At 42.7% G+C, this 24,294-nt stretch overlaps 1 protein-coding gene across 1 annotated transcript in view; it reads right to left on the bottom strand.

Annotated features, from left to right (window-relative positions):
• The window catches only part of LOC126263246 (igLON family member 5-like), a gene marked incomplete at its 5' end in the record, with an annotated part of 171,569 nt that overhangs the window by 4,545 nt on the left and 142,730 nt on the right, over positions 1-24,294 (bottom strand). Inside the window, one exon of the mRNA XM_049960331.1 lies at positions 19,548-19,832. Coding sequence (XP_049816288.1) covers positions 19,548-19,832 — 285 coding nt within the window. The remainder of the gene's footprint in view (positions 1-19,547; positions 19,833-24,294) is intronic.

Genomic DNA, 24,294 nt, shown 5'->3' with positions numbered 1-24,294 from the left:
CCTTGGCTTGGATCGTCCGGAGGTGGGGGATCCAGGAGAGGCGACGGTCGAGGGTGACACCAAGGTACTTAAGGGTGGGGGTGAGGGCGATAGGACGGCCACAGAAATTCAGATAGAAATCGAGGAGGCGGCAGGAAGGCGTGGTTTTGCCTACAATGATCGCTTGGGTTTTGGAGGGATTGACCTTGAGTTGTTGTTATGTTATGAGTTGTTGTACGTCATTTAGACCCTCCCTTCGGATGTTAACTTGATCGTGATTTTGACGCTACATTGTTTGTTGTAGGCACCAGGTCTTTCAGAACATATACATCATCGTGACTCCAATTAGGCAACGTGAAATCCATCTCCTATATGAACAGGAACAGGGATATAAGCGGTGCAACATTTCTAAGACCCGTACATTCAGGAGACAGATGGATTACAAGACGGAAATTAAGTCAGCTCGAGAGCCTGAATTGGTCGACACAGTGCTTTCTGGAGAGCGAGTCTCGTAAATGTATAATTTTACATTGACGTTACGGCCCAGCAGTTGCTCGAGTACAGCGAAGAGAAGCTCAATAGTTCGGGCAATTTCCTGTTAGAACTGAAGACAACTAATGGCGACAATCAGTGCCAAAAACAGCTGAAGGACAGCTTCCAGAGTCGTACATAGAGAATGTTTAGGACTTACGTCAAACTTCAAATCCGAATATGACAGAAGCTAAGAAAATCTCATACTTCATGAGAGGCTCGTAAAAGTCACGTACCATGCTCTAGGCAAGCAATGTGACGACGACAGAGAATTCACCAAGACGTGTTAGCGAATCGAGAGAAAGACGAAACAAGAATGGCCGACTGCAGAATGTGGTCCCTGTGGAAGATTTGCAAAACCACCATGAGCTCGCCTCTCTCTCTCATGTTCAATAAAGTAAGGAACAGACATAGTAGTTTACGGCAGCCAATAATTTCTTACCGAGCAAACAAGAGATAGTAGCTATGAATGACAACTCCAGACGTCATGAGGTACTCGAGAGCGTCGAAGAAGTTGTGTATTGATCTTTGGCACCAATCTCCACCTATAGTCAAATGCATCATGAAGACAGGGCTCTGCCAATTCGAAAAATATGTCGCAAACGTGAAACGACATCACAGCATCCGACCAACGAAGATACAGCTATTTCCCCTGGCAGGTACAGGAAAACAAACATTTGGAGGGCAAACAACGACACCTCGGTACGGTTTCACTTTTAGTGCTTGGGCACGTCGTATCCTACTAAACCCAAAGAAAACAGTTATTCAACAAGTGTCTCATCTTCAAAAGTAAACCAACATCTGTACTCGGCCCAGTTAACTGAAGAAGAAGCCCACCGCCTTACCCAACATGAGGTCGCTTCGCGACATGCCGTAGCAGTTAAACGTCGTAGTAGAGGCATACCAGTCGCTTGCGCAGCCCCCGAATTCACGAAAACCAAGCGAGGCGCCCATCTATGGAAGTGAGGCCACCACAGATGTAAATCCCCGTGCATGGCAATGACCAAGACGTAGGAAATCTTAGTAATGTCACCATCGATGTCCAAACTTTCCGAGCTGTCGACTCATGGGTTTCCTTTCCTGTAGTAGTAGATCAGGGCTTCACAACATACGTGCTCGCGGAGCAAGCTGTGAGCAGCAAGGAGCGAGCACGGAGCAGCGCGAGCACGCTACCCCCACTACCGGACCAGAGCGGAGAGTGGGGAGAGTCACGTGGGGCACACAACAGCTGCCGCCAGTCAATGTAAATCCGCGGCCACCTGCAGGGATATCACTCACGAATTATTACTGCGACAAATGAGACAAATAAAGGAGAACGTACACGTGCTACATAATTTTATTAGCTTAGTGTATACCTCTGCATTCGTATTAATTTGTGAACTTTTACACAATAAAAGGTGTCACTGAAGTGTGGGATTCTCGGTTATCTTGTACTTTTTGCCCTTTACAATTGCGTCTGCGTTCGGAGTAATTGTTATTGTGCATTGTAGGCGCAGTGTGCAGTTTAAATTTGGATCAGGCATGCGTTTCTCAGGCGCGTCTTGTTAAATTTCATTGCAGAGAACAGTTGTTCACAAACATACGTGAAACCGAACATTGATATTATTGTAGCCGCCAGTTTGTGCAAACGAGGAAATCTATCCTGAGGGAAGTGTCTGTAGAATTCCAAATTTTTTTCTTGTTCTGAAATTTGTCTCTGTATTCTCTGTCACACTTCAGGTCAATAATTTCTAGTTCCAGCTCAGGATGAATCTCTTCAGTATTCGCTGAATATGGAGAGGAGAACAGATCAAAATCACTGTCTAGTGCTGTCGGATCTTGAAAGCGTTGATCAAATTCTTCCTTAAGGGCAACTAAACTATTTTAATAACGTTCACAGTCTTTGTGAACATGGATGATAATTTAGGAAAATGAGCTAGATTTCCTGTTTCCAGCTGACTCACCGAAAGTGTCAATTTCATTTTAAAAGCTTGTATTCGATCTATGAAATGAGTAATTAGCAGATCTTTACCTTGTAGTAAAATGTTCAAAGCATTCAGATGGCTAGTTAAATCTGCTAAGAACGCGAGATCACATTCAAACGTGCGCACGCATTTCCCCTCCCTCCCCTCCCTTCCTCCCCCCCCTACTCCGCGACCTTGCACCTGCTCGCGAGCACGTGCCTGAGCAGACGCGAGTACGCGTGCTCAAAACAGGCCAGTTGTTAGGCCCTGTAGTGGATGATTATCGTCGCGAAGTAAACAAAACTGTGTTCAGAAACACGAAAGGGGTTATGCTGAAAGTTTCGAATGGGAAATAAGTCCATCCGTCATAGATAACTACCAATGACATCAGGCAGTAACTCGAATTTGTAGCTTTAACAGATTGATAACACAACTTTGTTCTCAGATGGGATAGTTTGCGGACATTGCAAGCAGTCTTACCCTGGAAGACTAGAGCTCTATACTGACGAAGCTATTGCGACAAGCACACACAAAGACTGCTCTCAGCGGTTTTTCGCCATTGAAAACGTTATAGACCCGCCATCTTCAGTGATTCTGGTTCAAGTCATCAAACTAGTTTCTTAGTTAAACTGTGAAGCTATTGTCGAATGGAAAAACTTGCTCTGGTTCACAAAAAAAATTACTTTTTAGCTACGACCATAAGCATTGTAATTGGTCAAGGAGTGCTTTGAATCACTAATTCCAACGAGCAGCCGCAACTCCTTTCTAAAGATACGCCCGCAGCGATCATTGAACCAGTACAGATGGGTCAGCGGAGCGTCGTCGATGAACAATCACCCTCAGCTTGGATCAATTTGGTGTAATCGACGACAAGTCGTGCTCAGATACCACTGGAGACAACGCTGTCAAACAGGTAATGGGATCTTGCAGGAACGAAACACATCGTCCGTGAGTGATAACCGTCCTCCGTCCATTAGGGTACTATTTCAAGAAATAAGTCGAAAAAAGGCAGACCAGGCAGCTCATGCAAAACAACATAACAAGACTGGACCTCATCTACTATTCGCGAGCGCTAATATAGAATATCTTCGTCTGAACGTCTGATAACCCAAGAGAAAGTGCAGACGATGCTATAAGACGACAGTAATCAACCTGGGGAGAGTCACTGGGGTTCCCCTGCTATCCTTGTGAAGAAGGAGGCCGGCCAATGGCCTTTCTGCGACTACTGGCGATTTAACAAAATAATGACGGAAGATATGTATCCATTTACGTCAGTGATGACAACCTAGACAGTCTGAAAGGAGCAAAGTATCTTCGCCTGAGGGCATCGACACAAGACACTAGGAAGTCAAAGTTGACGTGACTGACACGGAAAATACTGCTTCTTAATTATTGACGGCCGCGCGGGATTAGCCGAGTGGTCTCAGGCGCTGCAGTCATGGACTGTGCGGCTGGTCCCGGCGGAGGTTCGAGTTCCCCCTCGGGCATGGATGTGTATGTGTTTGTCCTTAGGATAATTTAGGTTAAGTATTGTGTAAGCTTAGGGACTGATGACCTTAGCAGTTAAGTCCCATAGAATTTCACAAACATTTGAAAAGTTATTGACGACCTCTGTGAGTTGAAAGTTATGCCGTTTGGACTGCGTACGCTCCTGCCACCTACCAACGATGGATAAACCCCTTCGACACCTTAAATGGACGATCTGTCGTTGCTACCTGGATGAGAATTTTATTTTTTAGATGACATTTGACGAACGTCTGAACCACTTGACAACTGTGTTGGATTGTGTTCAGACTGACTGACTTCACCTGAATCCATAAAAGTGCCTCTTCGTCGCGCCAGAAATAAAAATCTTGGGTAGGCTAGACTATAGCGATGGAGTCAGCACGTTCCAGGAAAATAAGAGCAATCGGGGGTTTCCCACCTCCTCTGCACATTCTTGATGTGAGAAGATTTCCCATAATGTGCTCTTAAAGCAGGCTATTCGTGAAACATTTCTTTACAAAGCCACACCCCTTGCAGAAACTAGTGCTAAGAGACGCCAAATAGTTTCCGAAGGAGGCGCAAGAAATGTTTATTTCTTGCCCTAATACAAATTTAGGGAGATACTGAAACGGTTATGGCAAATTCTGTCACAGTACTCTCGAAGTCCGAAATGAACTACCCTAGAAACAACAAGGTAGTGTTTCATTGTCTGGACCATCAACAATTGCAGGCCACATTTACTTTGCATACATTCCGTTCACCACTGCGACGGACCAACATTCTTAATGCTGGCTCCCTGACCTGAAGGAACTGTCGGGTCGTCTGGCTTACTAGGCACTGAGGCTTCACAAGTACGAAACTAGAGATGTACACAAAAGCGGAAGCAAACACAAGGACACTGACTGCCTTTCAAGCAATCCTTTCTTGGAACACAGCATCTTGAATGGAATCTGTCACCGTGGAATTACATGAAATTGCTGCTTAACATGTGCCACTTCCCGCACTGCTGAGAACGGTAGAATCTTAGAATAAGAAGGAACCGACCGAAGGTAAATTCCACCTAATTAAAGCAGCATTGTAAAAGAGTAACTGTGTTCAAGTGTTGCGGAAATGGTTGCTCTACAGCCAGCTATCGTGAATTATTTCCACAACGCTCCAACATTTTGTCACCTGGGATACATGAAGACTGTATACAGAATCAGAATGCAGTATTTCTGTAAATCAATTATATACAACTGCCACCTGTCACTTTTTTGAATAATTATGTTTTATTCCATGAACCGGTTTTTGAACCTTTTCAGATTCATCTTCAGATGGTTTCTGGAAGTTACATCATTAAAGAAACAAAAACAAAAATAAGTCAGCAGTTCACTTGAGTTTTATTCTTGGTTTTCAAATATAAAGTGTACTATCATACAAACAGCTTTAGTCCATTACAAACTCTAAAACTCTTATACATATACCTTTAGCTAAAACAAACAGAATCTACTCTTACTGATGTCCCAGATAAAGTTAACGCAACAACAGAAATAAGTCAACAGTTCATTTGAAGGTTTGTTATTAATTTACAAATTTAAATTTAAATAGAAATGTCATAGTCATACAAACAGCTGTATCTCATTGCAAATATAATGATTCGGTATTATTTATTCCTCGGCATTCATTCAATGCCAATCATGACTCAAATATTTGCTATAAATGGCCTGTATTATACGTTAATATACAAATAGAAATAAAACATCAGATCACCTGTTGTTTGGTCTTGGAGTAATTTATTTATTTCTTTTATATTATGCTCTCATGTTATCGCCAGTCTGATTAAAATATTTCCCCTTGTATCGACTTTAATACATATAAAAAAGAACAGATTACATCTCTGTGTAAAGTAGGCCTATGCCATATCTTTTTCTCAAGATTTTGTTGCAAGCAACAGTTGTAAAGCGCATGCTGGATGCTACCAAAGTCTCGCTATCTGAGTGCTAGTTAAGAGAGTTTGTGTGAAAGTGTGTGTAGTGATAACAACTGAACATCAAAATGGAGGCAGACAGATGGACAATAACGAAAAAAGCTGCCCATACTGTCACAGTAAGTAAAAAACTAAATTCACATCCATATCGACTGATAAGCAATAGTCATGGCGATACATTACAGCGTGTTCGATCTTTTTGTCATAGAGCCAGCACCCACCATTATGATAGAAATAATGATGTAACTTCCATAAACCATCTGAAGATGAATCTGAAAAGGGTCGAAAACCGGTTCAAGGAGTAAAACATAACTATTTAAAAAAGTGACTGGATGCAGTTTTATACAAATCATTTACATTCAGTTAACAGTCACGGATCTAAAATATCCGCAATGGATAAGCATAATCTTCAGTATTTCTGACCAGGTGTCTACTGACTTGGATGCTAAATGAGCTACTTTAAGGAATGGCAATGACTGAACGATGTGCTGCAACTACTTTTGGGTCGAGTGATACCAATCCCGCTTGCATGAAAGCCACTCACCCAAAATGGAGGCGAGCTGTTGTGGATGTTCCTGAAGTCAACAAAGGAAAATCTATGGCTAACGGCCTGCACTAACCACCCCACCCGCTTTGGTATCATCAGAGCTGTATCGATCATCTCCATCCCACGAACAGCCAGGGAAATATCTCCACATAGACAGATCCTTGCATTCCTAGGTAAGCCCTATATAACTGAGGTGCGGCGGGATCCACAGATGTTGCCCGCTAACGACGGTTCCACCTCAACAGCCATGCATCTCATCAGCGCGCAAACACACCTTGAGGTTGAGTGGTTTTTTAGTGTGATTTTTACGATCCTCGCGATGCCAGGGATGAATCCAAGATCCCCATTCCCCAGTGACACCCAATGTTCGACTGCCTCGCAGTACAGTGGTCGCTGAAGCATATGAAGAACATATGGTGAAAGGGGACTGACAACACTTACCAGTCCCTAGCTCAGTAACCCCGGCGTCATCAAGCCTATACCCAGAAAAAGAATACTGAGCCCCCAGGACAAGAAATTAACACATATACTGTTAAGTACCTTGGATTATGTGTATTGGACTTCTTTATCGAACTTAAAAGTATTATTTTCAAAAAATAATGTATTTACCTGTTTCTCAGAAACTATGTAAGAGATTTCTACACAATTTTCGCTGTTTAATATCTTTGTATTTTGTAAGCATCTCGCATGAGGTTTCTTGAATATTTCGAGTACGAAGTTTTATTAATTTTTGATCATAATTTTGTTTGTATAATCAAGGCTTCAAGACTTTGCAACTAAAGGTCTAAAAAACCGACCTTGCTAGTATTTTGGACGGGTTACAGGTGGCTGATACGAACATTCCATCAGATTTGGTGGAGAGCTGTGAACATAGAATAAGCAGTTCGGGACCAAGGCAAATCAAAAACAAATACACTGGTTTACGGAAATAAGTCTACAAAATTTCATAATTCCCCATAGGTATTCGGAAAAAGGTACATAAACATTAAAAAGACGGTTTTCAGGAGAAGAAATTTTAAGTTCAATCTAACGATTTTACTCATGTCTCCTCTTCAGAAGGCCCGAGATTTGTACTCAGGATCCTCTTTCCCTACAAGGCTTTTCATCTGGTTTTCTGTTTTCTGCCTTCTTTCTTTTACCAGGTCTTCAACTGTCTTTTCAGCTGCAGAACGGCGCTGTAGATCTATTTTTCTCATGACGCCTTGAGTGAAAGTTCCTATCTTACAGCCCATTCTCTCCAATACCTTCATCCTCCCTACGTTCCCACAATGAAGTATAAGAATCGAACAGTTGTGTAAATCTCTGTTAGTAGCGGAAGTCAAAACAAAAATTGCTTCTTCATAAACAAAGCAACTGCTTTGTCATTGTTTCTGAAATACGGAACTGAGTCACAGACTGTCTACATAAGTATCACGATCTTCTAGATGTACCTCATGGAAGTCTGTTAGAACGTAATCCATGGAATCGTTGTTCAGGGACCTAGTTTTGAAATCGTGTTCAAGAAGTGGACACAGCAGGAATGTCGCATCATATATTTAATTTTTTTCAGACACTTCAAATACGGTTTTATCATTAAAACTTTGGGAACATACTGCCCTTGAGATCTACGAGCCAACAAAAGAAAGTGAAATCAATTAAAAGTAAAATAGACATTTTCAATCAATCCAAAGAACTTCCCGCCCCCTTAAAAAAATTTACGTTTCCCTGGATGAATTATTTTATAATGTTACTTTTCTAAGTCATAAAACATCACTTTCTTTCAAAGAATAAAAAAATTTGACAATGACGATGAAAATTGCCATTTTACCGCGAATTAGTTGTTACAAGGTCCAATTTAAGTCTAAAAATCTTATCCTAAAACATGAAGTTTGTAATCAACCTTCAGATCATTTCAACGTGAGCAACAGCGAGATGAGGCGTACATTGACAGAGTAATCCTTCTACAGTTTGTGGCACTACAGCTAACATGAACGCATATACGAACTCTAATGATGAAGAAAGGGGCTCCACAAAATAAAAATCAAATTCACATTCCTACGGATTGTTGTTACCCTAACGCAACTAACACCTTGATGCTTTTCATATCTTTCTATTAATTTGATTTCCGTGTGTGCAAAACGTTACATTCAGATTCCCCTTCGAAGAAAAATTGCAGGTCATAGGGGCTATCATTTTCAGTTTCCTTACATATTGGAGAAGAGTTCCGAGAACGCTCTGTACGACCCAATTATCAAGTGAGAACGTAACAGTTTCTCGAAAATGACGGCCACTGTTATAATACACCGAGTATTTGAATGGCTTCTTCTTAGAAGACAGAATTTGATACAAATAAAGTCCTTCTTCGAGAATGTAGAGCCTAGATGGGTCTCAGAAACTTGAAAGGAACCCTCTTTGGTTGTAGTAGCGTTCTTGTTACATGGCATAGATGGTTTCTCTCACCCAACATTTCATTCATTGACAACCCACCTAGGGATATTATGGTTTTAACTGTGAGGTTGCGCCTTCTCTATCCTCCGCTATGTTGTTTACCGCTCTTTCATTTTTGTGATTACACTTATGTTTTCATCTGTTCTCATAATTAAGTGATAAAGGCTCTGGTATGTCTTTAATGTATAAAGGTTCAATCACTATCATTGGTTATATCTTGTTGTTTAAGTATGCAGCTGATGATATGGGTATAAGTTACGAAACCAGCAGTGCCTTAACAAAACTTGGTTCTAGAAACCACTGTTTTCTGAGTTCATGCTATAAAAAGCCTTTAGAGTAACAGCCCGTTGTTTGCCACGCTGTAACCATAACTTGACTGATAATTTATTAACAGTGCCTGTTTTCGCTTGAGTAAAAGTGTTTTCCTTGTGGATGGCTGAAGCCCTACCTTTCGCGAAGATTGTTCTAGACAGTGTGAAACAGTATTGATTAAAAACGGTCTTGGTCGCAATTTTTTAGTTTTTTATTTTTCAACTACGCGATTAGCCTTATTTAGGCAACTTCAGGTTATCTTAATTTGGTATTTCTTAGAAGAATACTTTAGTCAGTGTAGCCAAAGGGCATCGTCGAATATATCAGGCCAACATCGCTTTCGTTAAACTCAGTAAAAACTGTTGAAATTAAGATAACCTCAAGATGCCTAAATAAGGCGAAAGGCCTAGTTGAAAAATAAAAAACTGAAAAATTGCAACCAACACTGTTCTTAACCAATACTGTTGAGCACTGGTTTGCTGAACGCCACATATGGATTGGAAGAATTTCTACAGTGTGAAACTATCTTCTTTTAAAACGTCATTACCTTAATAATCGTTTCCATTGTGTGTTGCATCGCCTCAGTCTCTTCAGTAATCATTATCGAATGGTTCAAATGGCTCTGAGCACTATGGGACTCAACTGCTGTGGTCATTAGTCCCCTAGAACTTAGAACTACTTAAACCTAACTAACCTAAGGACATCACACACATCCATGCCCGAGGCAGGATTCGAACCTGCGACCGTAGCAGTCGCACGGTTCCGGACTGCGCGCCTAGAACCGCGAGACCACCGCGGCCGGCTAATCAGTATCGAACCCCTTCTAGTTAGGGACGGGTTAGATGACATTCCGCACACAAACCGGATATCGTAAGTCATAATTTTCACGGACAGGGCACAAGGTGGAGGCTTCCCACTTCCCTTATTTAAACCGAGTAACTGTGTATCCAGCCAAACAGAATGTTATCGAAAGCTTCAGTAGTGATCTCGTTACATCTGTAAAGGGAATCATACAGCTTTATCACCACTTTAACCTGTTTTCGAAAAACACGTAACACGTTACTTACTTCGTTGTTTGTGATTTTACAGAATTATAATATCTACCTATTGACTGAAACAGTCCCTGATTACCATGAAGGCAGAGTGTTTCATAGGTTCTCTAAGCACTCTCTAAGCACTATGGGACTTAACATCTGAGGTCATCAGTCTCCTAGAACTTAGAACTACTGAAACCTAACTAACCTAATGACATCACACACATCCATGCCCGAGGCAGGATTCGAACCTGCAACCATAGCGGTCGCGCAGGGCAATTTTTTATTAACAGCTATTATTAGTACGTATTTGTCAAGAAACGACTTCTAAGGTGGATCAGCGAAAGATGCCGAAATTATCAAGACAACATATGACTTTAACGAGCTTACATTACATCAGTGTCCGAAACAGCGAATGTAGGCTCGTGTTGGCGTGTTCACTACAATAAGCTGAAACAGGTTAAAGCCGTCATTTCACGAAAAATGTGGTTCTCTGAGTGTGAATTTAGTCCGTTGCAGAATCGTAGCCATGTTAACTCGTAAAGCGTTACAACGTTCCATTCTGTGGTGGTTCGCCATGTATGCGTTTTTTTTCCTTTTTTTATGAGACAATCCCGATGGAACATAAAACAGAGCTGTATCGGCCTGTACCGTTTCCACGAGTTATGGCTTCAATTTAGATTAACGCACTGTGTTATACAAAAGAAGCGACAGATGAATCTCAGTAGTTCGCGGAGTGCAGATTAAAATCGCCAACACCACAAGAGAAAACAGCTTCTCATAGAATATAGAATAAGTATTGGAAAGTGATGAAAGGAAAGCAACACCTCAGAAAAACCCATATACATAATTAAATGAATGTACTACAACCGAAGTCTGTACTGAAATTTTGAAGCTCCTGGCAAAAAATTCTCACATTACTTTTTCTCTCTCTTCTGTTAAAAATAAAACAACTTTGGCAGAACGTACATTTAATTCGGTGAACAAGGCACTTTATCTCACGACGAAACAGCGTTCGAGTCCGCTATTCAGTAATTGAATCTTTAGGCTCCTTCAAAACGAGTTGATGATATGAAATGGAAATTCAATGGAAGTGGAAGTTCACTGGGACAAAAGTTATAGATTACCTATACGTTTCATCTACATGTACATTATAGTGTGCAAGCCACCTAACGGTGTGTGACGGTAGGTACTTCTGGTACCACTAACTGATCCTCTTTACCCTCTTCCACTGGCGAATGGCGCCTGGGAAAAACGGATGCAGGTAAGCCTCTGTATTAGCTCTAATTTCTATAATATTGTTATTGTGGTCGTTTCACGTGATGTAGGGCTAGTGAGGGCGTAGTAATATGTTGTCCGACTCTTCCCAGTCAGGAGAGTGCTCGCTTGAAATTACGATGGTAAATCTCTCCGTGATACGCAACGCCTCTCTTGGAACGTCTGCCAATGGATTTTTCTGAGCACCTCGATTAAGATATCGCGCCGAATAAAGGATCACGTGACGAAACTCACTACTCTTCATTGGATCTTCTGTATCTCTTCTACCAGGCCTACCAAGTAAGGATCCAATATTAATGAACTACACTGAAGAATCTGCCGAACAAGTACCTTATAAGACACTTCCTTCGTGGATGATTTACATTTCCTTAAAATTCGTCCTCTGAATTTGCCTGGCGTTTCTCTTTTGTACTATTTATGTGGTCAGTCTACTTAAGATTGCTCTAGATGGCTACTCCCTGATATTTTAGAACAGATACGGTGTCAGGAGTTTGTCATCAATAGTGTAATTGTAGAGTAGCGGCTTTCTTTTCCTACGTATGCGCAGTATGTTACAGTTATTCACGTTCAGAGTCAACTGCCCGAGCATGCACCATTCACAAATCTTCTGCAGGTCGTTCTGCGAATCGATACGTACTTATGTCGTTCCTGATTCCTTAAAGCCAACCTCATCAATTGCGAAAAGTCCTAAACAAGTTCCCACGTTCTCTACCAGGCCTTTCATACACACTGCCAACAATAACGGTCCTATCAGACTTACTAGGGTACTCCGGAAAATACCTTCACATGTATCGGCTAATCGGCTATTTCCGTTAAGAGAGACCTGCTGAGTTCTATCAGCAAGGAAGTCTTGAATCCATTTGCTAGTCTGATCCGATATTCGATTAGGTTGAATTTTTTTCAGTAACTGGCAGAGCGGGACGCTGTCAGGTACCTTCCTGAAGTCAAAGGATACGGAATAAACATGAGCGCCGTTGTCTGCAGTGCTATGACTCCCGTGGAGGAACGGGAGAGACATCTCCCCGCGGAATCCATGTTGATTTTTGCAGATGAGATTTCCGTTCCCGTAAAACGTAATAATTCTTTAGCATAAAACACGTTCCTTAAGTCGACTACAGATTGACGTCCATGAAAAATGCCTATAATTATATGCGTCTGTCATATGGCCCTTCTTCGAGAATGACTGGAGCACTGTTACAGTCGCTTGGCACCCTTTGTTGTTCCAGCGATGTATCGGGTGGTTATAATTAAAGTGCAGCTATTGAAGGATGTCCAGGATGGGCTGGAATTATCGTATGACAGATAAACTAGGTATATATGCTGGTGTGTCAATGAACAGATTTATGCTGGAAAAAATTTTTTTCCAGTTGTAGCCATCAGGTGCGTATATGGCGCTATACACTGTTTGAATTACAGCCGTAACGCGAGCGGACGGTATGGCTATCGGGATGAGAGACGATGCCCTCTTAGTGAAACTTTTTTCTGTAGATGGCAGCAGTTACAGCGCTGATTTTAGACAGTATCGCCGACTGAAAGATCTAAGGAGAGCCCTGATTTCTTCCAATTGTGTGAAGAAGATGATAATGAATTTCGAAAACACGGGTGAGCTTGTTGTGCCATCAGGAAGAAGAAGGTGTCCTACCACGGTATGAGTTATCCTGCCACGGTGGAAGTTATTGACTACGTTGCTGGTACTAAAACTGGCCATGCAGCACGTGCCCCAGGGTAGTGATGGTTCTCGCCCAGTGCCACGAGAATTTTCCTTCCTGTGGCCAACAATTCGGTAAGTTTTTCGGTGTATTTTATACTGGTGCCAGTAGAACATCCGTATGGTGCAGCAACTGAGACCCAATGACCGGCAGCAATCTTTTGAATTTGCTTTTCCGTTTCTGGCATGGATGGAAGTTCATGACATGTGAAGACATGCGCAGGGCAACATTCTAAAGGGAGACGACGCACATTTTACTCTATGGGATGCAGTGATTACCCAGGACTGCCGAATTCCTGGTACTGTTCAACTCCGTGCTGTGCACGAAGAGCCACTGCATTCGCCGTATGTGACTGTGCTGTGTGCATTGACCAGCACCTATATTCTCGGTCCGTTATTCCTTGAAGATAATACTTTTATGAAGCCAATAAAGTGCATCGTGATGGCTGTAGTTATCGATGTCTACTTATACAACCCGTGATTGCTGCATTTTGAACAGCGCAAAGTAGATCTAAATCGCCCACTGAAAGATCTGCTTAACGCAACCTTCCACGAATGTGTTACCTGCATAGGTTTCCCAGATGCATGGCTCGCAAGTTCACCTAATCTCAATCCGTTTGACTCTGAGGATATCTAAGAGAACCCGTTTACCACTGACACGTCCGATCTTTACCTGATTTGAAGGAAAAGTATACAGGAGCACGTTGCTCATATTGCACCGAAACTGCTGCTGGCAACAGCTGATCACGTCGTTTTACGGATGCAGCTGACTTCTCGTACTGATCGTACTGCGCTAATTGTGTAAGCGGCGGTTGATGATAAAATCCGCATTATGCCTTTAGCATTTGTTTGACGTTTTTTGCCCACGTCCGGTTGCTACTTCTACACGTCTTTCTTGCATTCATAACACTAGTTCTAAGCCGGTTGTCCAAACTTGAAATCATTTTTTCTCAGCGTAAATCGATTTTTCACTTACGCATTAAAATCTCTGCCAAGTTTCTCTGCCATACGATATTGTAGCCTACACAGGACATCTGCGTGTAGCTGCGCGTTAACTACAATCATCCAGCACGATAAACTGCTGCTAGAAGGGTAACAAATTCTTTCCCATAATCATTATAGTATCTTACAGGTGTTTCAGCTGATCCTGATGCTTTTCCACTTCCAAGCGACTGTAGTTGGATTTCTCTTCCGCAGTTGGCTATCTCAGTATCTGGAATTTCCACATTCGGATGATGAATTAAAAGAGCCACCATTCTAAGATCTTCCGCAGTGAAACAGTTCCGGAAGATCGAATTCAGTACATCGGCCTTCTCTCTGTTATCGCCCGTTTCGGTTCCAGTATGGTCACTGAGTGAACAAATAGAGGGTTTCGAACTGCTTACTGATTTTACATATAACAAAAGAAGTGTACACAAAGAACCTGAAGTAACATCACGGAAATTTTTGTTGTCGCTGTTCTGGGCTACGAACATACTGGCAGAATACACTAAACTATTCCGAATAAGAACAAACACAATGTAAAAGGCTGAAAGAATCCTAGTACACAAAATTTCCCATTTCACTGACAGCTTCAGTGCAATCTCAGCATACTCAGTTATTGTTCAACAATCTGAATTTTAATAGCAACTGACCTCATCTTCGTATATAGTTCTCCCAATGTGTCAAAAACAAAATAATAAATTGCGTTTTCTGTTCGAAATATTTAAGCGGAAATAGTTTCGTCAGCATGCAATCTTCCAAGTTAGATATAACTATATTTACGTGACGATTACAACATGATAAACGACAGTAAAATGGACAACTAGGATTTCATTGTACTTTTCTACATGTACAACCAAACAGATATTCCTCAAGCCATTGTAACGTGCGTGGCGGAGGGTAACCTATACGACTACTTGTCATTTTCCCTCCTGTTCCACTCGCAAATAAGAGAGAGGCGAAAACGCCTCTCTGTATGCCTCCGTATGAGCCTTAATTTCTCGTGTCTTCACTTCGTCGTCATTACGCGCGATGTGTGTTGGCGGTAACAGAGTCGTTTTTCAGTCAGCTTCAGATGCCGGTTTTCTAAATTTTCTCAATAGTGTTTCCCGAAAAGAATGCCGCTTTCCCTCCATGGATTCCCATTTGAGTTCCCGAAACATGTCCATAACACTTAGGTTTTTTCGAACCTACCGGTAACAAACCTAGTAGCCTCCTCAGAATTGCCTCAGTGTCTTCCTTCAATCTGACCTGGTACGGATTCGAAACACTCGAGCAGTACTCAAGAATTGGTAGCACCAGCGTCGTATATGCAATTTTTCTTCCCTAAAATTCTCCCAATAAACCGAAGTCGACCATTTGCCTTCCCTACCACGGTTTTCACATGCTCTTTCCATCTCATATCACGTTTCAACGTTACGCCCAGATAATTAAACGACTCGGCTGTGCCAAGCTGGACGCTAGTATTACTGTAATCGAACATCAAAGGTTGGTTCTTCCTACTCATCCGCCTTAACGTACATTATTCCACATTTAGGGCTAGGTGCCATTCATCACACCAACTGGAATTTTGTGTAAGTCGTGTTGTATCTATCTACAGTTACTCAACTTCGACATCTTATCGTTCACCACGCCATCATCAGCAGACAACTGCTGCGCAACCTGTCCGTCAAATCATTTATGTATATAGAGAACACATTTTCCTGGGGCACTCCTGACAATACGCTTATTTCTGATGTGAATAATGCTGTGAAAATATTTGCAGAAATGAAGTGGGAACCATCGAGAGAGCAGTAATGTGACTCAAGCTTCTGTTGCAAATGCTTTAGGGCACGGTGATATTGCAATTATGTTTCAAGTAATATGTTGGAGAGACAACTAAGAAAGTGCAAATATTTTAAAAAGGTGGAGAATTATTCATACTAAGTCGAATTGATCAATTTCAAGAACTGCTACACTGAACGGAGGCACAATCTCTCATAGTACACAAATCAGTGACGTAACTGTGAAGTGCAACAGACAAAAGTATAAATAATTCCTAAAATAATTCCGTTAAACCGTGAATACAACAACACTCAGGATAATAGAAAGTGATTGGATAAGGAAGACAATAGAAAACGATGTTAATTATTGTCTATGTTTGCTTCCCTTCGATGCGTTTGGTAACGTGATTCTGTAGGATCTAGCAATAAATAAGTAGACTGCTAAATTACGAAATGATGGTGCATTAGTAACCATAGTCGAGGAACGATGACGATGAAGAAATATTAATAAAACCTGGAATACACTAATGGGAAATTTGCATCAGTAATGAAACCGGAACATACTGTAACATATGACAAATAGAAATATAAAATTAATATATCTGGAATATATACTACATTCTACTGAGGATGTTATAGATAACTTAGTACGGAAACAGTAGTGTAAAGTAGACAACTGTAGCAACGTACCGAAGCCATTACATAAAATATATTCGTGAGACCAGTACAATAATTTATTAGTGAAAAGAAACATATCCCTGAATACACCTACGATTGTACGCACTTAACGAGAGTCTAGGTGAAAACTGGAATTTAACCTATAATTAATTACACGCCGTGGGCCGAACATGAAGAAAATTATATATATTTCATTTGCTAACATTGGAGCTGAATAAGTGGTTTAAATACTGAAACTGTTCATAAGAAGTACAATACTAATCTTTGTTCGGCATTTCTGATTTACGTTCTGCGGTGTTTTCCAAAACAATTCGAAATCCAAAATTTTTTAGACCACGTAGTATCGTCAAGTTACGTGGTCACGTTTTCACCACTGTGATCTTTAGTGGACCACTACATACTCCCTTGATGAACAAGGAAGTATAATAGTAATGGAAACTTTGTTCCGACGATTTTACTATATGCAGGAGTTCACAACGCAGAGGAATTTTATGAAGGCGCTCTTAGTGCAAATACTATTTACACTGAAGATATGACTTAGGATGATAGATTACTAAGAAAAGTCTTCCGCAGAAATTCAGGTATTTCTGGTAAGACTGAAAGCAAAACACACCCGAAGAAGAGCTCAAGAGGCTTGCAGCTTGCGTTTTACCTGTCATGTGACTGAGTGACAGGGAAGATTATTCGCTTCCTGAAGAAACAGAACGTCAACGACCTTGTGACTAACACTTTGGTGGGTGACCGTCTGGGTCTGACGAGCGCTGTTGACGAGCGTAATGTGCTCAGCCCTTGTGCGGCCAATTGAAGAGCTGCTTCTTTCAGAGGCAACGGATCTTGTCACGAAAACTGACATCAGCCGGAAGGGCAGTGTGCTGATCACATGCCTCTCCATATCCACAACCAGTGACGCCTACCGGTTGATGATGTCACAGAGCTCGGTCGGCACTGGTTGGCCTTCTGAGGTCTGTTCGGAAGGCGTTTAATTTAGCTTAGAGGAAGCAGGACACAGTAACAAAACAGAGACCCCCTGCGAAAATGTGACTGCTACGAGGCCCTTGAGCAACGATACAGAACTCACAGCGTATATGAGATTAAATGCGAACATTTTAGGTTAGGCTTTACCGTTACCGTTATTGCTATCAAATGAAACAACAAGTTTGCTATACCATTCACTCGTAACTGTAAGCTTGTTGGTTCATACGGTATATAACACTCAATGTTTGCGCCTGCGACACGCTGAGAAAATGGCTACGGCAGAAAACGCTCTACAAAATGGACACATAATTGCTCTCTGTGATATCTCTGTTATATCTCGGAGAATACTCTGAATGAAATGGGTGGACTGCAACTCAGGTAGCCTGACCACGGTGAGGCAGAAGCGGACACAGAACGTACATATTGCTGAAGTTGACTGAGGATACGGAACAGGCTCCCAGGTATGTGACTGGCTAGAAGATCTCTTAAGTAATACAACCTAGTATGGTGTCTTCGGCGGCGTCTGTTCTTCAGAGACAAGGGTAGTATCAGGGGTGCCTCAGGGAAGTGCGATTGGGCAGTTGCTATTTTCAGTGTACATAAATGATCTGACAGACAGGGTGGACAGCAGTCTGCGGTTGTTTGCTGATGATGCTGTGGTGTGCAGGAAGGTATTGAAGATAAGTGACTTGAGGCTGATGCAAGACGACATAGACAAAATTTCTACTTGCTGTGGTGAATGGCAGCTTGCTCTCAATGTGGAAAAATGGAAGTTAATGCGGATGAGCAAGAAATACAACCCCGTAATGTTCGGACACTGCACAGCAGTGTCCTGCTTGACACAGTCTCATTGTTTAAACATCTGGGCGTAACGCTGCGAAGCGATATGAAATAGTAAGAGCATTTGAGGATTGTGTTAGGGAAGGCTATCGATCGACTTCGATTTCTTGGGAGAATTTTAAGAAAGTGTGGTTCATCTGTAAAGGTAGCCGCACAAAGCAACTAGTGCGACCCACTCTTGAATATTTCTCCAGTGTTTGGGATCCGCACACGTCACACCGAAAGAGTACATCGAAGCAATTCAGAGGCGAGCTGCTACATTTGTTACCGGTAGGTTAGACCAGCATACAAGTATAACGGATATGCTTCGAGACTACTGAGAAAGTTTAGGGAAGCGGCATTTGAAGTTGACTGGAGAACCATCCTATTGCCGTCAACACACATTTCGCGTAGGTACCACGACGATCAGATAAGATACGAGAAATTGTCGCACATACTGTGGCATAGAGACAGTTACTTTTCCCTGTGGTCTGTCTGCGAGTGGAACAGAAATTGGTGCAAATGGTACAAATAGCTCTATGCACTATGGGACTAAACAACTGAGGTCATCAGTCCCCTAGACTTAGGACTAATTCACCCCAACTAACTTAAGGGCATCACACACATCCATGCCTGAGGCACGACTCGAACCTGCGACCGTAGCAGCAGCGCGGTTTCGGACTGAAGCGCCTAGAACCACTACGCCACAGCGGCCGGCTCGAGTGGAACAGAAAGGGTAACTACTAGTTGTGGTACACGGTACCTTCCACCACGCACGGTATGATGGCTTACAGAGTGTATATTTAGATGCAGATGTAAATCAGTGACGACAGAACTGAGGAAACATTAGAAGCTGCGTAGAACAAAAACCGTTACAAGGTGCCCATTTGCCAAAGGTAGAGCATTTTTAAGCTGAAATCAGAAGGGAATTTAAATAATTCACGCAGTTCGTAGACGAAAAGTAATATACTAAAACACAAACATTCTTTCACTTGAAGGGTACTGGTAGATCGATGTGACGCAGCAAGTCAGCAACTAGATGCAGAAGCCTGTCCTGGTTAGAGGAGACGCAAGCTGAGCACGGCAACTGGTTGAGAGACACAGGCTTCCCTTTAGCTCACCTTCGAGCACGTGCACGGTGATGCTGGCGGCCCTCGCGTTGGAGGGCGCGCACGTGTAGTTGCCGGAGTCCGTGCGCTCCGCCCTCGGGATGAGCAGCTGGCTGCCGCCGCGACCCTTGCTCACAGCCACGCCGCGGTCCTCGTCGTAGTTGATCATGCGGTCGTCATGGTACCAGAAGACGAACACCGGCGCCTCCGTGGCCCGCCTCAACTTGCAGATCAGCCGCAGCTCGCTGCCACTGCGCAGGTGCAGGTCCGGAGCTCCGGCAATTTCCGCCACCGCCTCTGTCGACAGCCCAGGTACAGAAGTAAGGTCACTTGCTATCACTACGTCAGAATCACGCAAGCCGCCTCATGGAGAGCGACACAAGCTAGAATACGTTTGACACAACTATCTATCCCACATCAAAGTCTCTGGTAATATACTGGGGACAGTGGGACAGTAGGCGGACATGAAGTACTTGAATAATAGAAATGGAAATCAACAGCTGTATTCTAATTCTAACTTCGTTTATTCAAAACATGCTGCCCATTTCGACGCGAAGAAGCGTCATATTCAGGCCCCAAATCAATCTGTCATGAACTTACGAAGCAAAGTGGCAAAGACCAACGGCCTCTTCAGATAGAAACATAACAACTTTGTAAACATGTTATGCCAGCAAGTACAACCAACAATGTCGTGTGCAGCAGATGCATTCTACTTTTCAGGTACCACATGCTGGCCCAAAACGCGTAATAAGTTGTACTGTTTCCTTTTGAGGGCTCCAATGATGTTATCATTGAGGTTGATTGGCTGATGGAAGATTACGCTTGAGACCTGAAACCCACGCTTTTTCGCATCGAAACTGGTAGCATATTTTGAAGAAACGACGTTACGACGTTTGAATTATAGTCCACCTGTTAGACCATTGGTTGGCTTGTTACCGGTAGTTACGGAATCCAGTTGATTTTGGCCCCCCTGCACTCGAATTTGTTGGTTGCACACTCTGGCTGGACATGCTTAATAAGTTGCCGTGTTTCCACTTCAAGACTCCGTTGGCCTTTGTCACTGTGGTTCGTACGTGGATGGCATATTTCACTTGGGGCCTCAATATGACGTTTTTACGCGTCGCGACTGGTAGCGTGTTTTGAATAAACGACATTTGAATTACGGTACAGCTGGTGGGTTCAGGTTTCATTAAAAAATGGAAATAAGCGTTTCGCATCGTTGCCGGGAGGCCACATCCGGGGAAGTTCAGCCGCCAAGTGCAAGTCTTATTTCAGACGACGCCACATTGGATGACTTGGTAATGACGATGAAGAGATGATGAGAACAATACAACACCCAGTCCCCGAACGCAGAAAATCAGCAACCCGGCCGGGGATCGAACCCAGGCGTGCTTGCTAAGCAGGCGGACTCAGGTTTCATTATTCCAGTACTTCACACACCATTCACCTGTTCCATTTATGAACGAAGTGCGGGGGGAACTGCTCCGTAACCCCTTTTCCCTCCGATCTGTTAATAACTAGACAGTGGCATCGTGCGCCAAACCGGATAGGAATCGAGGCATCGGTTCTGAAGCAAGCTGTAGCGAACTCGGAAGGTTCACACCGTACCATCCTGCAGCTTACTAGCGTTAAAACGTGTTTAAATGATTTAAGTCGAATAGGTCACATTGGCTTTGAATTGGTTTGCAGAGCACATCCTCTAGTTTGTTGTAATTCGTTCTTAGTGGACTGTCGACTGTATTAGTCGATTACTGGTCAGTTACGCTTCATAATGGACCTCGAAAGGTAGTAGAATCTTCATTTTCTTATATACTTACTGTACTATTTGAAATCCCACGTATCACAAAATGGAAAGCTCATTTTAAAAATTGTAATTTGAAATCTATCATGGGTTGTGTGGAGAGACATAAAAGTTTGCTTATCTTAAAATCGGATTACGATATACTATTTATGGAAAAGTAACAGCTGGATTGTTCGAAGAGAATAATACTGTGGCTCAACTGATATCTCAAAAACCGATGTCAAACAGCTGTCGGGGAAGTCATAATGGAAACATGTGCTTCATGATGCCCCACAGGTTCCAGTCGTTGCTCCATTCAACTCAGCGATATGGAACCTGTATTTCATGCCCATAAATACCACTTATATGCTGGAGACATTCAGTTCCATCCAGGCACCAGCTCTAGGAAAGTTACTGCTGTCGCATCTAGTATTACAGATGACTATCGTTCACATAAGTATCAAAATGGGCAAAAACGATAGTTCATAAATTAAACCGCAATAAGTCACATATATCCTCTTGTGTTAGTTCCTCCTATACTGCTTTAAAAACAAATATTCTGGCACAATCTTGGATGACCATCCACAGTGGGAGGAATAAACTGTTGCAGCATGCACAAAATCTCTGTCTAAAATTAGACAAAACTTTAATACCGCCCATAGTCCTTCCTTCTCGTTACCATTGCAATGTAGTTCAAATCAGAAAAAAATAAAGAATACGACAGCACCCTCTCCGGTGCCTTTAACTTGATTTAAATTCTGAAAAGACAGAAGCACAAATGTGCTCTAACATATTCTGGAAGGAAATGCCAACATTGTGCTACCAATATCAGGGAGTTGTCTTAAAGAATGTAATATAACCTAAGTCGACGAAAGGTTCAAATTCTTGGCAACACGACGCACATTCTCTTTAGAGAAAGTACTATGAAATCTGCGACAGTGGAAACTTTGCTGCTTCAGCTGCTCACATTGCAAGATAAACAGATGAAATCACTAGCAAGAGAAGTCGAGACCTGAAAGGATTTCGAGCATTGAAGCAGAGCGCTATCGTCTGGTGCTAGTTCGAAAACCAAGTCTTGTGAGCAGTATGTTTACACAAGATTCTGGTACTTGTAGCCATCTCACTGTTACTAATAGAACTGTGTAACGAAATCGCGTCTAAAAGTTTCGCATCGTTAGCAATACAGGCAACTATCTGCGAGGCTCAGTGAGTGATAAAATCGCTCCAGCGCCTAATAATCTGCCCGACGATAAAAGTGAAACAGCAAGAAGACGTGCTCGGAAGTCAGTGTAACTTCATAGACGTACATACCATGGACGAGGAATACTCGTTGTTAAGGTTGCAGTCTCCCACGTATGACAGTCAAGACGGAAGATCGCTGTATCGTGCACCAAGCGCATCGGAATCTCGTCACATGTGTGCAAGCCATCTGAGAACAAGTAACGGGCTCCCTGTATCCCATACAGCTTTGACTAGCAGCAGGCGCACTACCGTACTACCATACCATGCATAGACTGTCACTGACGCCACAGCACAATCGGCTAAGCTTGGAGTGGTGACGTGACTGATTAGTGCTGACAGCTGATGAATGGTCATTCGCTGAGCGATGAATCTTGGTTCAGGATTGCCTCGGATTACCATAGGCGGCAATTAATGTAACGACCTGGGAGAGACCCCGTTCTCCCGAAGTTTTGGGGAGACACAACGGTACTGGTTCTGATGTCATGATGTTGAGAGCCAGATAGTATGGTGTTGGGTCACAGTTGGTAATGATTCAAGGAACTCCGACGGAACAGCGGTAAGTCACTTTCTCAAGTGTTCCCTGTCTTACTACCATTTATCAACAAGACAATGCCCGCTCTCCATTGCCAGTTTCTTTATTGTCTGTGTGAGGATGAGGTGCCCCTGTGGCTGGCAAGACCCTCAGATCTGTCCCTGACAGAACTTACGTGACAGAAGCTCGCACGTCGACTCCGTCCCAATGCCAGTATCCACGATGCCAAAAGTCCAGTAGAAACAGATGTTGGCCAGCTTTCCTCAGAAAATAGAATGCAATTGATTTATGACACCTTACCACAGAAGAATCAGTGCCATCATAATTAATTTTTCATCTAACATTACACCCTGAATTCCCCTTTAATTATCCTCCTATGCTTTCGTTACTTCTTCGTCTTGTGCTTCCGACGTCGGCATGTTACCTGACCTATCGCTCTTAGCATTGTTTCGCTCCCGAATCTGATGAGAACAACACTATCGCTTAATTGTTCGGAACAGCTGACTTTCCGCCCTACTTTCCTATTCATAACGAATCCTACTGGCATTATAAATTGTTTGCTACTGTTGATCATACCCTAAATTCAGAATTTATTCTAGAAACAGTCTGTGGCTAAGCCATGTCGCCGCAGTATCCTTTCTTCCATGACTGCCAGTTATGCTACTTCCGCTAGGAACTTCTGTGGAGTTTGGAAGTTAGGAGTCGAGGTAACGGCGAAAGCAAAGCTGTAACGACGGGTCGTAAATCGTGCTTCAGTAGCTCAGTTGGTAGAGCACATTCCCACGAAAGACAAATATCCCGAGTTCGAGTTTCGGTCCGTCACACAATCTGCCACTAAGCGTCTTACCCTATATTCGTCTATCCACTTCACGTCTCTGACACGCATTATATCCAACAAGAGCCTTTGTATTTTCTTTTTCAGATTGTCTAGGTATCCCAATTTGTTCAAACTCCTGACATTCCATGCTTCGTCTACTAAGCCAGTCGTTGGTTTGTACCACTATTTTCTCATCTTCTCCTACTCCTTGGCAGTCTCCGCATGAAGGTCCGTAAAAGGCACAATTCGGAACGTTTGCCAGTGGAGAGGTCACAATGACACTCTTTTCATTACAGACCAAATGTCTTGAGGGTACAAACTGTGCGTCTTCGATGCTGAGTTTTCCACTGTCCTTTGTATTCTCATACCGTTTACCATTGATTTTTCC

Source organism: Schistocerca nitens, chromosome 6, assembly GCF_023898315.1.
Source record: "Schistocerca nitens isolate TAMUIC-IGC-003100 chromosome 6, iqSchNite1.1, whole genome shotgun sequence".
In the NCBI taxonomy this organism is placed as follows: domain Eukaryota; kingdom Metazoa; phylum Arthropoda; class Insecta; order Orthoptera; family Acrididae; genus Schistocerca; species Schistocerca nitens.
This window is presented reverse-complemented; position numbering and strand designations above follow the sequence as displayed.